General features: G+C 40.8%; 2 protein-coding genes across 2 annotated transcripts in view; both read left to right on the plus strand.

Annotated features, from left to right (window-relative positions):
- Positions 1-4049, plus strand: part of ppp2r5a (protein phosphatase 2, regulatory subunit B', alpha isoform) — a 58314-nt gene extending 54265 nt beyond the window's left edge. Inside the window, exons 13-14 of the mRNA XM_019346094.2 lie at positions 725-826; positions 1963-4049. Coding sequence (XP_019201639.1) covers positions 725-826; positions 1963-2209 — 349 coding nt within the window. The 3' untranslated portion in view covers positions 2210-4049. The remainder of the gene's footprint in view (positions 1-724; positions 827-1962) is intronic.
- An 89-nt stretch (positions 4050-4138) lies between these two features.
- Positions 4139-12107, plus strand: opn8c (opsin 8, group member c). The gene is made up of 5 exons (XM_025898960.1): positions 4139-4895; positions 5999-6145; positions 7717-8010; positions 8141-8472; positions 10852-12107. Exons 2-5 carry the CDS (start codon positions 6043-6045, stop codon positions 11353-11355), a joined length of 1233 nt encoding a protein of 410 aa, XP_025754745.1. The 5' UTR covers positions 4139-4895; positions 5999-6042; the 3' UTR covers positions 11356-12107.
- The last annotated feature ends 1627 nt before the right edge of the window (positions 12108-13734 follow it).

Consider the following 13734-nt stretch of genomic DNA (forward strand, 5'->3'; position numbering starts at 1 on the left):
GGCTGCTCTCGTGAGCTTTTCTTAAGAATGTGTTGACATGTACACATGGCAGGCGAGACAAAAAGACGCCATCGTGTCTGACACATCTCACACATCATTTAGCAGAGATCTTGGAGGTCAAAGTATTACAAACCTTTTTGAGAACAGTGCATGCTCTTGTAACCCTCTTACAGGGATTTTGATCATGAGTGGTTAACTTGGAAAGCTTAAAACAATGAATATTATTCCAGCTTTCCTGAAGCCAACAGCCACCTGTCACACACATTTACGAGTAGGATGTAGCTCACACGTGTTTTTCTGCATCGCTTTGTACTGTTTTCACTGTAAAAGCGGTGAAGCTAAATCTAATCTGGCTAATTCATTCAGCTGATTTGCCTTCCTCTTTATGATTAGCTGCACTCAAACCTCTCAATTCAGGTTGTCAGTTGCCATTTTGCAGTTAGAGATTTGTTGACACACACACACACAAAACTTTGGGATGTGTGTAATCCAGTTATTTATTAAAACAAGGTTTGAGCATCACAAAAACTACAGAAGTTTCTAACAAAAATGTAAAGGCACCAGGAGATGGAGAAATGTGTGTGAAAACTAGTGTTGGCTGGTTTGGGAATGATTCACCAGCAAATAGATTTTCTGCACAGCTACAGCAAAGTATGATATTAAGCCACTCGTGCACATTTCACAGCTGTGTTGCTGATGTCAGCACGTCTCTGTTGTGTTGCAGGACAATCGTAGCTCTAGTCTACAATGTGCTGAAGACGCTGATGGAGATGAACTGCACACTGTTCGATGAGTTGACGTCCTCCTATAAAGCAGACCGGCAACGGTGAGTGACTCGAACACTCGTTTTCCTGTCGTGTTTCTGTTATCTAAAGGAAAAATGTCTCTGAAGTGTTAATGTAATGCAGTGCAGCATCTGACACATAACTTCAGAAATCATTTACAATGTTTTGGCTGATCTCATCTCTCTGTTTGATGTTTAATAGTGAAGAACTGGTCATTTTGGTTTGTTTTATGCATTAATCATTACATTTAAAGCCAGGTTCTGTGTTCTTCCCACCACAGGATTATTCATTAATTGCACAACATTCACCTGTCGCTTAGTCACTGCCAAACATTCACGCGTGAACAGATCACTTCATGTAGAATGAAATGACACGACTGATGGCACCAACGATGTTTCCAAATCACTGACGCTCTGCTCGAGGTTTTAAGAATCACAGCCGACACAGCAGAAGGTGTTTTAATGAATGGGAGCAGAAGACGAGTGTCAGCAGGTCAAAGTAAAACTTCACGCCTCCTCATGCAGATTCATTTAATGTTTAGCAACCAGAAGCAGAGTGGAGGAAAAGGAAGAAAACGAGTATTATATCTAGCATGGCTGACGATGTTTCTGCTTGTAATAATGGCCTGAGAATGAAAAAATGTATGATCACAATTTAGACGATCAAGTCATTTAGTTTTAATCATAATCATAATTTGGACATCTTTTAGTTTTTGTCAACTACATATAATAACTGACTAAAATATAAAATGTAAAGCTTTGTTTTTACCAGTGAACATTGCTACACACAGTTTAGTCAGTTATTTTTCCTTGACATCAGAGGCGAAATGTGTCTGTATGTCTCTTCACTTCCTCCCAGGTGTTCACGTTTTGTCACGTTGTTAGCCAAAGCCCTCTCCTGATTCAAGGAGGTCAGATCAAATGTGCACGTCTGATCTTGCTACACAGCTTAATTAGTTCAGATTGGATGTCATCTCTCCAGAACATCTTGTTTTTATTAATTTCATCATAGTTTTTGTCCTCATGCATTAGTTTTTATTTCGTTATCTTTATCTTTTGGTTAGGAAAAGATAGGTTGTTTTGATTAAAACTGTGATGAAACTTATTGGTTTGGCGATATCAACACTAGTGTCTGGTGTTTTGCTTTGTTTTTGTTTTTAAATACTGTGATTTCACAGGGAAAAGAAGAAGGAGCAGGAGAGAGAAGAGCTGTGGAAGAAGCTGGAGGAGCTGAAGCTCAGCGACATGCCGCTGGTCCAGAACAACAGCCACGGGCTGCCGAGTGTCCAAAACAACAACAACAACAACAATAATAGTAACAGTAACCACGAGGACCAGGAAAGGAGCGCCGCTGCCGTCACCGCAGACGACAAAGACCCCGACGCCACCGCAGCCGTCAGCGAGAGCACCCCATGTGCCAAATGACACCGGACGTCAGTGTTTTACTCTGTAACGGTTTGATGCTGCGTTCAGGACTGCCGGGGTAGGATTAACAGAGACGTGAAAACACAAATCACACCTCAGCAGTATATGAAATCTACTTAGAGTGAACGCCAGCATTTCTTTGGCAAGAAAAAAAAAATCTATATTTCAACTTAAGACTATTTTTGGATGTTACAGTGTGGCTGCAGTATACTGTTTATTTGTCTGATCAAAGATTTATCCTTTCACATTTAGTTTCTTAACTGAAAATGTTTCTTTTCGTTATATTCATTGTATGATACGCGGGGACGGGGGAGGAGATAACGATGACTTGAATTCAATGTTTCCGATTTGTGCTGCACTTAGAAGAGCTGAACAGCTATTTAAAGATGTCTATTTTTAATGTGCTTTTTTCCTCATTGCTGCCAACACTTAAGAGAACGGCAAAAAACTATTGTTTTTTTGGGGGGTGGGGGGGTGTTTGGGACCAGACCCAAAAAGAAAACATTTAGTGTGCATTAAGATACAGGAAAGCTAAAGAAGACAGCCACTTCCTTTTTTAAAGATGGCCAAAATGGATAGAGATATTAATCCCAGATATAGAGTGAGCGCTCTGTAAATGATTCTACCTGAGACGATGAATTTAATTAACAATAAGAGTAAACACTTATTTTTGTGTTTCAGGTGTTGGTAAAAATGTATTCATCTGGGTGATGCTGATTTGAAAAACGCAGAGCTGTGTTTATAAAATTATTTACACTAAAGTATTGAGAAAGAGCTTTTCAACAAAGGAAATATATTTCTTAATAACTGGAGTTTTAAAGGAGGAGTTCAGCATTGTTTCTTTTTTTTAAGGCAAGGGGAAGAGGTTGAGTATATGTGGTGAATGTGAAGCAGCTGGCCTGGCTCTATCCTGAGAAATAAAATCCACCCAAACAGCACCTACAAAGCTTAAAAATTAAAGAGAGATGTGGTTTGTTTAATCCATGCAGACGCCTGCAGTGTTAGAGGAGTTGGAGAAGCTGGTGGGTGAACTTTATTAGCTTCAGGCTGCTTATTCAAACCAATCTTCACCTCTTACTCAGATATTTCCCAAGCTGCTAAACTATTCCTTTAAAAATGAAAAGAGAGAGACCTACAGTGCTATATTTTTCCAGTGTATTGATAACCCGAATATTTTTGGATGTTTCCTTTTTTTGCAGCTGGCTCATGGTGGGATGCAGGATGCGCTTGAGTGTATATTTGTCGCGTGGGTGTATATGTGTATATGTTAGCTTGGAGGCTACTTAAAGGGAAAATGCCACTCGGTTTCTGATTTAATGTACAGCGTAACATTTCAGTGGTCTGAGAAAAGTGCAGTCAGTGCAAAGACTTCTACACGTCTTAGACATTTGATGCACAGAAGGCTTTCGTGTTACCATGTATTTTTATGTCCTAACCAAACGAGGCCCTTTATGACGTAGTGCAACAAAGGAAACCCAGTCTTTTACCATCTATGCCTCTTCACTGTCTCTTTTCTACAGACTTCATGAAGTCACGATTGCTTTTATTCTCCAGTTTCTGATGTTGACAACTGATGAACATCTTCATTAAACTAGTGTAACTGCCATTGGATTGTAGGAACGACTGGTGAGAGGGTTTCTTTCTCTCGACTGAATGGTTTTCCCTTTGAAGCTCGTAGTTTTCAAGCTTTATATTTTAGGTCAAGTCTTTCTGATGCCTTTTCTGTCAGTACAGCATTCCAGCCTCTGTGACATTGAAAGAAACTACATGGGGAGCCTGTTTTGTAATCACAGATCTTATTTAGGTTTCACCATTAAATAAAGTCTACTTTATCTTTCTACTCAAAGCCTCCAGCTGTCTTTTTTTTTCCTCCTTTGACTTTTTTGCTTTCTTGCAGTTCTTCATAGAGGTCAGCAGATGGTGCCTCGACCTGCCATAAGCTACAGTGATGATTATTATGCTTCCTATTGTGCAGCTCGGGGACCAGAACCAGCCCTGATGTGGTGCTATTATACCAGCATTGCTGCACAGGAATGAAAATACATGGGAACTTAGCATAAAATTAAGTATTTTCAATGTAGATCAATTATCTGAATGATTAAGTTTTAAATACTTGGCTTTTGGTTTCAAGGGCTCATGAAATCAGCTCAGCAGAAGTTTGTTCTAACCTTTGTGAAGCAGCCATCAGAACATGATTGCACCGAGGTCATAAAGGGATGGACGGGGTCAACAACAATAACCAGGTAGCCTCCAACATATAAATGAACCCCCCACTATTACGCCATCAACAGTTGATACAAGGCTTGATGGATCCATGCTTGCATTTATCCAATTATGTGTTGCCCATGTGAACTGTAGTTCAGTTTCCTTTTCTTGAAACAGGAAACCCACACCGGGTGTCACTCCTGCTGCTATCACCATCTGCATCAAGACTTGACGTATTGTGCATTCAGAGATGCTCTTCTGCACATCTTCTGCACATCTTCTGCACATCTTGGATGTAGTGAGTGGTTAGGTTACTCAGTTTTCCTCACTTCAAAGCAGTCTGGCCATTTTCCTCTGACGTCAACAAGGTATCTTCACCCAGAGAACTGCTGCTCACTGGATGTTTTCATTTTTTTAGGCCACCCTCTGTGACGCATAAAGATGGTTGTCTGAGGCAGGCTGTTTGACAACAACCATACAGGTCACTTATATCTCTTTTGTTCCCAGTTCTGATGTTCAGTTTGAACTTCAGCATGCCATCTTCACCATGTCCACATAGCAAAATGTGCAAAATGAGTTGACGGACACGTCTTCCAAGAAATGTGTGGCTCAAAAAGATGAACTACAAGTGAATCTCCGTTTAGCCACTGAAACAGTCGTAGTTTTAACAGGTTTTGCAACACAGCTTTGAGGAGTGTACACTTGCATTTAATCCACTTAATCTTCCGAAAAGTTTAGCAAATAAAATTTTGTGCATTGGTCTCACACTGTGAGCCATGTAGGTTTTTGACATCTCTAGACGTCACCTATCAGTTTCTGACCTCTGCATGGGAGATGTTGGTCTTTTGAGGCCAGAAGTGCCATATTTGGATGAGAGGGTGACTAATGTACCAGACTACTAAAACACTAGATATTCACTCACCAAAAAAGAATCATAAATCTCCCAGATGGTCTATATTATTAAAAAAAAATCCCATTAAAAATGCTTCAAAAGGAACCACAGCATAAACACAGCTTGCGATGATCCACCTACAGGTGTGTGCCAGCACACCTGTAAATCAAAGCAGCCATGCCACCTTTTAGTTATAAAACACCACCTCCTCTATGGTTATTATGAGGGCAGAAATTGGCCACAGAGAATGAAAACCCATCTTTGTACCACGCTTTGAAAAGTTCATCTAATGTCTCAAGTTTTTGATTTTAACGTCGAAGTCTGACTCGCTTATGGACCCAGCCTCAACTGGCCGCTGGAGGAACTGCAGTTTCTGGCTCTCTGATGTGGTTTTCCCCTGGAAGTTGAAGTCAACAAAATATAGAGGAACCATAATATTGCAGGATTAAAAATAAAGTAAACTATAATACCTTAGCATAAATGTAAACATAGCTGGTTAGACTGTTAAAGCTCAGGCTGTAGGAGATATTGTGGTGGCATTTGCAAGTTAAGCCAAAGTCCTTATAACGTCCTTGTCTACAGACCTCCTGGATCCCCATCCTCCGTGTATTTAACGGACATCACACACTAGAGTTACCATGGCGACCGGATCCCATGCATAAAAGAAAGTCAGCTTCATCTCCCTTTGACAGACAGGACTGGATTTCAGCCGCAGCAGCAGCAGCAGCAGCGACCGATGCCTCTGAACTCCTCTGATGGAAACCGGACCACCTCCGCCTTCACCTCCAAACTTACCCCAGCTGCTGACATATGCGTGGGACTGGCCATCTTCTCCATCGGTATGCTCATTTATCTGTTTCTGCTTTACCTAGAAAACCCAAAAAATACCTGGAATTTCCACTAAATATAAATTATTTAAACTTCAATTGTTTAATTTCCCTTTTTTACTTTCTTTTGGTTCATTTTCAGAGAACTTCTCAGATCTTTGACTTTTAGTTGTCTGCAGGGCTCAGTCGCTCATTAAACTAGTTACACTTGACTAGGAGTGCTGAAGGTGTGCATTGCAATAGTAGTAACTACAAGTAGGGATTTAACCTGTATTGTCACTCATATAAATGTGTGCTCAGTTTGCCTCTAAGACGTCAATAATCCAGTTATTCTGCATGGTGGCGCTCACTTTGATATGTACGACCTAAAAATGAACTCCTAGGATGTCAGACTGCTGGGCAAATAGTGCAAAGTGCCTATAAGAAGGTTATTCTGCTAAAGAGGGTTTTCTTAGATTTTCCACACAAGTATACCACATCTATCGACATCAGGTGATTCTCAAACTAATGAGCAACACTCATATTAACAGCTTGATATGTCAAAAAAAGAGGGAAATATTTGTTGCTGGTCCAAAAGTGAAGAACAAAAAAAATTGTTCCTATTTATTACCCGTGTCCTTGAAACACAGGAGCAAAACAGGAATCTTGGCAGAGTTTTTGGCCAGTGATCTCAGGGTTTTGATCCAGAACTGCTTTCTATCACTTCAATTTTTATTTCAAACTTAACTCAGTCAGAGCATTCATATCGAGCAGCTTAGACTACCGTAACGCTCTTCATGCAGGATTATCCAAATCAACAGCTGGACTTCTGCTCATCCAGCAGCCAGAGTCCTTACACATAAAAGCCACTTCTATTAGTTCATTAAGCCTTCAGTGGTTTGGCCCCGCAGTACATCTCTGACATGCTCAGTATTCGACCTGTCAGGTCATCAGGTGCAGATCTTTTAACAGAATTAGATCTGAGTGTGCTGAGAGTGCTTTTTTCACAAGCTTACACTAAAACCTTTAAACCCTGAACCATTAAATAATAGCTAATTTTCTATTGAACCTTCTTACAAATTATAAAAATAAGAATAAAAAAAATCTAAATGTATTTGCTTATGTGAGTTTTGTGGAATTTATTTAGTTTTTTCAGGGGGAAGCAAATCACACTGATGTAGTCAGAAAACCTCAGTTATCAAATATGATACCCTCGGCATTAAGGGTTTAAGTGTGTTGTATTTTATTTTTATATATACTTTTATATTGCTTTTTTAAATTGCCTTGAGGCATCATTGTGAGCCTATGTTTTTATCTTTATATTAAACAACATTGACATTATCTATAATTAAATGTGCTATTTAAGTAAAACTGACATTGGCATATCTCATGGGAACATTTTCCATGGGATACACTCACTTTAAAGTAATAATAATGCCCTTTTGAAGGTATAAAATATGTAAACGGTTTTTGTTTTGTCTCAAAAACTTTCTAAATGTTTGCTAAGATTTTGGTCATAGCAATTATAAAAGTAGTGTTGCTTCCAAAGAGGCCAAATACTAAACTAATGCAGCAGTCTCCTTCTGACCTTCTTCCCGGTGCAGCTCTGCTCTCTGTCCTGGGGAATGGGCTGGTGCTGGTGATCTGTTACCTCAGGAGGAAGAAGATGGTGGGCTCGGAGCTGCTGTGCGTCAACCTGGCTGTTGTCGACTTCCTCTGCTGCATCTGCTTCTACCCGCTCGCCATCCTGTCCTCCTTCCACCACGCCTGGCTGGGAGAAAACGTCACTTGCGTTTACTACGGCTTCGGCTGCTACATCTTCGGCTTGTGCGGCATGTTCACCATCACTGCCATCAGCGTCATCCGCTACCTAAAGACCTGCTGCCGCTTGGCTTACGGTGAGGACTGTTGTCTTTAATTAATAAGAATTTGATGCTAAGAGTAGTAGTAGTAGTTTCATGTAAGTCATGTCCCAAATGCCCCCAATCACTTGCAGTCTCTATCCTTTTTTTTGCCTTCTTGCTGTAGCTGTGTGGCTGAAAGGAGCCAACATCCGCCTCTTGTGCTGTGCTATCTGGCTGGTTGCTACAGTGTGGTCCAGCTTCCCTCTGTTCGGCTGGGGCGAGTACGTCCCCGAGCCTTACGGACTGTCCTGCACAATCGCCTGGCGGGGTTATCACACCTCCGCCAAGGATGCCTTCTATGTCATCTGCTCCTTCGCCTGCTTCACGCTGGTTCCCGTCCTCCTCATTGTGGTGTCGCAGTGCAGGATCCTCTACAAGGTGTCCCGCTTCTCCTACTCGCTGTCTGCTAGAGGCATCCGCAACAACCTGCGCCACGCTGAGAAGCGGCTCTCCATGGTGAGCTTCAGTCTTTACATTATCTCTGCAGACTTGATTTAGCATGACAATTTAATTTTTCACACTTGCTCTAGGTGCTTTAGGCTGACAGGGTCCCCAGCAACAGGAGCTTAGGCTGGAGACCTCAGTCACACCAACGTGACAAAGCTGAGAGTTGACTTAACCGTAAACTTAAGAAAAACACACATGAACTGAGAATGTTGAGAAAATCCAGTGAAGGCAGCGCTTGAATTTGCTGCTCAGTGCACACCAACAGGAAATGCTCCATCAGTGGTCGAATAGTCCCAAAAATGACCACCCGTGTCTCTTCCTGATAACTGATCCTTGACCTCATCATCAGGTAACTACACCAGACTAGTCAGGTCATATAAAAGAGAACAACCCGAATATCCCGTGAAAAACATCACTCAAATACCACAGCTGTAATTTTAAAGAAAAAATTATATATACTAGCCTATAAAGTGAAACCAGATGCTTTTCATATTGAGTTCAGCTCATGTTGTCTGTTCCCACTGGGGAAATGATTAAGTGACCATGCAGCAAAGGATATTGAATAAGGAGGTGGCACGCAGGAGGAAAAGAGAAACACCACAGAGAAGATTCAAGAATGTAGTGATGGAGGACGTGCAGAGGTGTAACAGAGGAGGATGCTAGAGACAGGATGGAGGCAGATGATCCAGAGAGATTAGAGAGATTTTTTTTCATTTACATGTAAAACTATGTTCTGCACACAAGACAAAAACTCTATAAGAATTCAATTCAAGTTAAATAAACTGTCTTTATAGAGTTATCTCAAGATCCTTTATCTTGCAAAGTAAAAACCCTGCAATATAAGAGCAGCTGGTGACAGTGGGAAGGAAGAAGTCCCTCCTGACAGGAAGAGGCCTGCAGCAAAACCAAGCTGAGTGTGAACCATGAATATTACAACAGCAGGGTGTGGCATTAAATGAAAAACAGGCTAATAATTAGAGTTTACATGCTAGTTGCCAGTTATATCTCCTTTCCTTTCATATGGGATGGTCCAGTGTATCTAAAAAAGAAAGCACTGAATCAAAGGAATTTGCAAAGAAAAGCGTCTGGACTTCTTTAAGTTGCTTGAAGACTTGAAGCACTGAATCATCTTTCTTTAGGATTTGGAGCTTTTATAATTTCGAACCTTTCTCTGTAAAATTCTCACTTTGACCTTGTGGCATTAGATCAGACTTTATCAGTTATAGAGGTATTACAGTACTAATCCATTGTGAAGGTCGTACAGGCGATTCACATCTTTTACTCATTGCTTTCATTTACCCCCCTGTGCATTTTTATTGTGCATCTAAACAAAGTTCTTCTTGGAGTTTTCAAGGCAATGGCCTATCTTGGTATGCAACAGGGTTTTGAACAAAGCTGATAATGACATGTATCTGTTAGAGACTTTGAAGCTGGAAGAAGAGCCTCCAGTGTTATCTCAGAACTAAACAATTGAGCCTCGTGTCTCTCCAAGTTGAGTCACACTTTATACTTGACTTGTCTTTTGTCTGTAGAACCTTTGATTTTAAATGTTTGACTCTCCTGCAGTTTATCACAGATACATTTCAGCCACATCAATCAATGTATTCTTCCTCTGAATGGAAGCGAGGATGTAATCAGTTCCGTTTGTCTATTTGTCTGTTTGTTAGCACTCTACTGTCCACAGGATTTCACATTTCTTTGTGATGGTAGATACCAATAACAGCTCAAGCTGATTTAAATTTGGTGAAAATCCCCTCGAGGTCACAACAAACCAACTTTATATTACTCACAATTTTTTATCGATTGTCTTCATATTTTACAACAATCTAGACCTTGGGGGATACGAGTACTTAGGTTGGTTAAGCATTTGACCTTGACCTTCACTATCAGCACCCGAGGTCAAAGCTGACCTTGAAAAAAAATTCAAGAAATCCAGAGTACCAGGAGAGAGCCCACGAGGCCCAGAACACAGTGTAAGGCCGCAGATGACCAAGACGTTGTAGGGAGGGGTTGCCTCTGTTATGTTTTTTCTATTAATATTTAAGGGAACATTCCAGTGTCATGAGACGGAAAACATAAAGTGAAGGTAAAAATAACAAAAATATCGTTATATTTAAAAGAAACTCGTGTGGCTTTAAAAATAGAATCAATGCCGTCATTTTTTCCTGAACACGCTTGTCAATATTCACATGACCTTACGAGATCTGTTACTAGGAAAGTGTAGACATGAAATATTCAGTCTGCTGCACCACATGATCGTTGCTTTGTTTGAAAATGGATCGTTTCATAGGAAACACGTTATCTGTGTGTCAGAGATGATTCATCAGGTCTCTGATTAGTTTCCAGTGTACTAACTTACCCTCTCTACTCTGTTGCTTCCCCTTCCAGATGTTTTTCTGCATCAGTTTGGGTTTTGTAATTGCCTGGGCCCCCTACGCTGTCGTGTCCTTCCTTTTCATTTTCCACAAGGAGCACCGGTACATGGCTCCGGAGGGTTTCGTGTTGCCCGCCCTCTTCGCCAAAAGCTCCCACATCTACAACCCATTCATCTACTTCTACTTCAACAAGACTTTCCAGCGGGAGCTCCACCGGCTGCTTCTTTCAACCTACCACAAGCTGGGAGGAAACAGAGTCGGAGTCCACGTTACCATGGCCCATCAGGCCCCAAACCCCATCCATATTCAGCTCCAGGAACAAGGATCCTGCCAAAAGAATAAATTGGGCTCGACTCAGGATGGAACTCAAAGCAAACGCAAACATAAACGCAAAGTACTGCAGAGCAGCAACAACCACAACAGGCTGGTGTACACCTGCTGGGGCTCCACGTCGAAGAAAGCCTCCACCATCTCCAATAATAAACCTGCCAGGGCCTCCATGCCTATCTCTATATAAACTCTAACAAATTAATTAGGGGTCATTGCACTAATCTTTGAGAAATTGCTGACTTCATCATGCATCCCAACAACCATTAGTCTAACCCACGTGGGCCAGGGTAGCGCGTAGTGTTGCATTTGAGTTCACCGAGACGAGCAGTTCACATATTTGGGCTAATTCTGTGTTGCCAGTGTTTCCCCTGCAGTCGCCGCAGCCTGCACCACTCTGTGTGTGTTGGGGAAGTTTTACAGTAAGAAACTTTTACCAGATGTCATCATCTATGTGGTCTTAACTTATTGTAAAGAAAGCTGAAGAGGTTAAAACCACATCAAAACTGTATAGATATATATTTTTTGCTCTTTTGTCTCGTTTCTTGATTCGTGTTATTTGGATGAGCAGCTGTTGAGAAAAGCTGTGACCAGTCTCCCCGTTCTGCACGACTACGTTTTGAACACACACACACAATTAGTGAATGTATCTTTGTCGCTGTCCTCTTTTTCAAACAATAACTTGCCTGCATGTGATGCGTTTGTGGGCTCCGTACTGCATTTGCTGATTTTGTAAGTTATGCGTGAGACTGTGAGAACGTATTTCGACCAGTGTGTGTCCAAATACTTCGACTCAGAGAGAAAGCATGTGAGGACTGTTCACAGGCGTCAGACGAACTGGAGTTCAGCTTGAATTACATTTTTTAAAACGAGACTTGCAGTCTTTGAACATTTATGTAATTTGGACATTTCAGTGTTTCATTTTTAATAAACTTATAAAACAACTCAAAACCTTTTTTGTTTTTTTCCTTTTTCATTATGAAATATTGTTTCTCGGCATTGTAACCATTGTTGTGGGGGTTTTTAGGCACGTCTTAATATAAACGATTCATCATCAGTGTTTTAACCCTTATGTTGCCACACCTAACGGCTAACTTCTGGGGAAAGCGGTGATGATTTGTCAGCCCAGACTGTGCCACCAAATTTCATCACAACTGGGGAAAACCCAGTTAAATTATTTTTTATTTAGTTAAATATTTTCTTCTGAAATAAATAAATCACTTCATCAGTGTGGAAATGTAATATTACATCTGAATGACAACAACAACAAAGCCTTGATTGTAAAAAGTAGTTATCATTGGGTGCCATCAGTAATTTAAAAGGAACTTACTTTGTGTGTCTGCAGTACAACAGAATAATTGATCGGAAGTACAAAAATCAAAATTGCTCTTCAAATCGGTTGACACAGAGCAGGGGTTGGAAAAGCAGACTGGACCACAAAACTGTGAATAGAACATGTGAGAAGGTTACTTTAAAGATGAACAACAAAAATCCTTGACCTTAACTATTTTAAAAAGTACTGGTGTGAAGGAGCGAAAAATCCATAACCTCAAAGAATAAGACTGCTGGGATGACTTTAGCAAAGGAACAGTTCAACAAAGAAATATTAGGAAGTTATGAGATGGAAAAACTCCAACCAGACATGATTATTTACTGGTTCAAAGTCCGAGTCTGATCCTCACAGAAGCCGTACCTAAAGCCCAAAGAGCGCAAACTAAATACTAAACATGGGAACTCTGATCTTCAGTGACGCCATCCGTGTCGCATATTTTAAAAAAACGCACCCTTCCTTGACATTTTATTATCTCATTATCATGCTTATTCATTCACATTTAAGTGTGGCTGAAGTGTCTGAAATTAATGAGAAACATTAATACAAGACCAGATCCATCTTAACTGAGAAAAAGGCTCCAAACCAGTCTATTCTCATTGTAATTATTTTCAAAATCTCTCAGGATTCTCGCATTTTTATTCAGACCATGCAGCTGTCTGAGGGTTCAACAGCTGCATGAACTGAAAGCAATAAAGTTGCCTCACAGAGCAGAAATGCGAGGCTTCATCTCGTGTCTTAATGCTTGTCTAATCACTTAATAGCTTCTGAAATGGTGATCAGTGGCTAAATGATTTGTCTAGAGCTCCTGGGGTTTAGAAACCTTATAGTGGCACTTCCTCAAATGACTTGTGGTGCCTTGATTTTTGTGTAAATGTGTCTCTAAACAACTGAAAGTTCACAGCATAGTGAAGCACAGCAGAGGTATTTCCTCTCAGGAGTTGATGTAGCCCAAAAGCTGAGCTATGAGAGGATACACATTGACCTTCCAGTGTAAATGAGCAACTGTTTGCTGTTTACAGTTTGTTCCGGTCTCACAGAATGGTCTAAAAACAGTTACTGCTGCTATAAAAAAAAATTATAATTATCAAAGTCATGCACGATCAGTTTGCAGGTATGCTAATCAAGCTTTGTGCAGGGGCTTCGACGCTCTATGCTTGTGCAGACCGCCAAACAGTTTCCCACAGATTGTGTGTGTGTGTGTGTGTGTGTGTGTGTGTGTGTGAAGTCACATGCACA

The sequence above is a fragment of the Oreochromis niloticus genome, linkage group LG15, assembly GCF_001858045.2.
Source record: "Oreochromis niloticus isolate F11D_XX linkage group LG15, O_niloticus_UMD_NMBU, whole genome shotgun sequence".
Lineage (NCBI taxonomy): Eukaryota > Metazoa > Chordata > Actinopteri > Cichliformes > Cichlidae > Oreochromis > Oreochromis niloticus.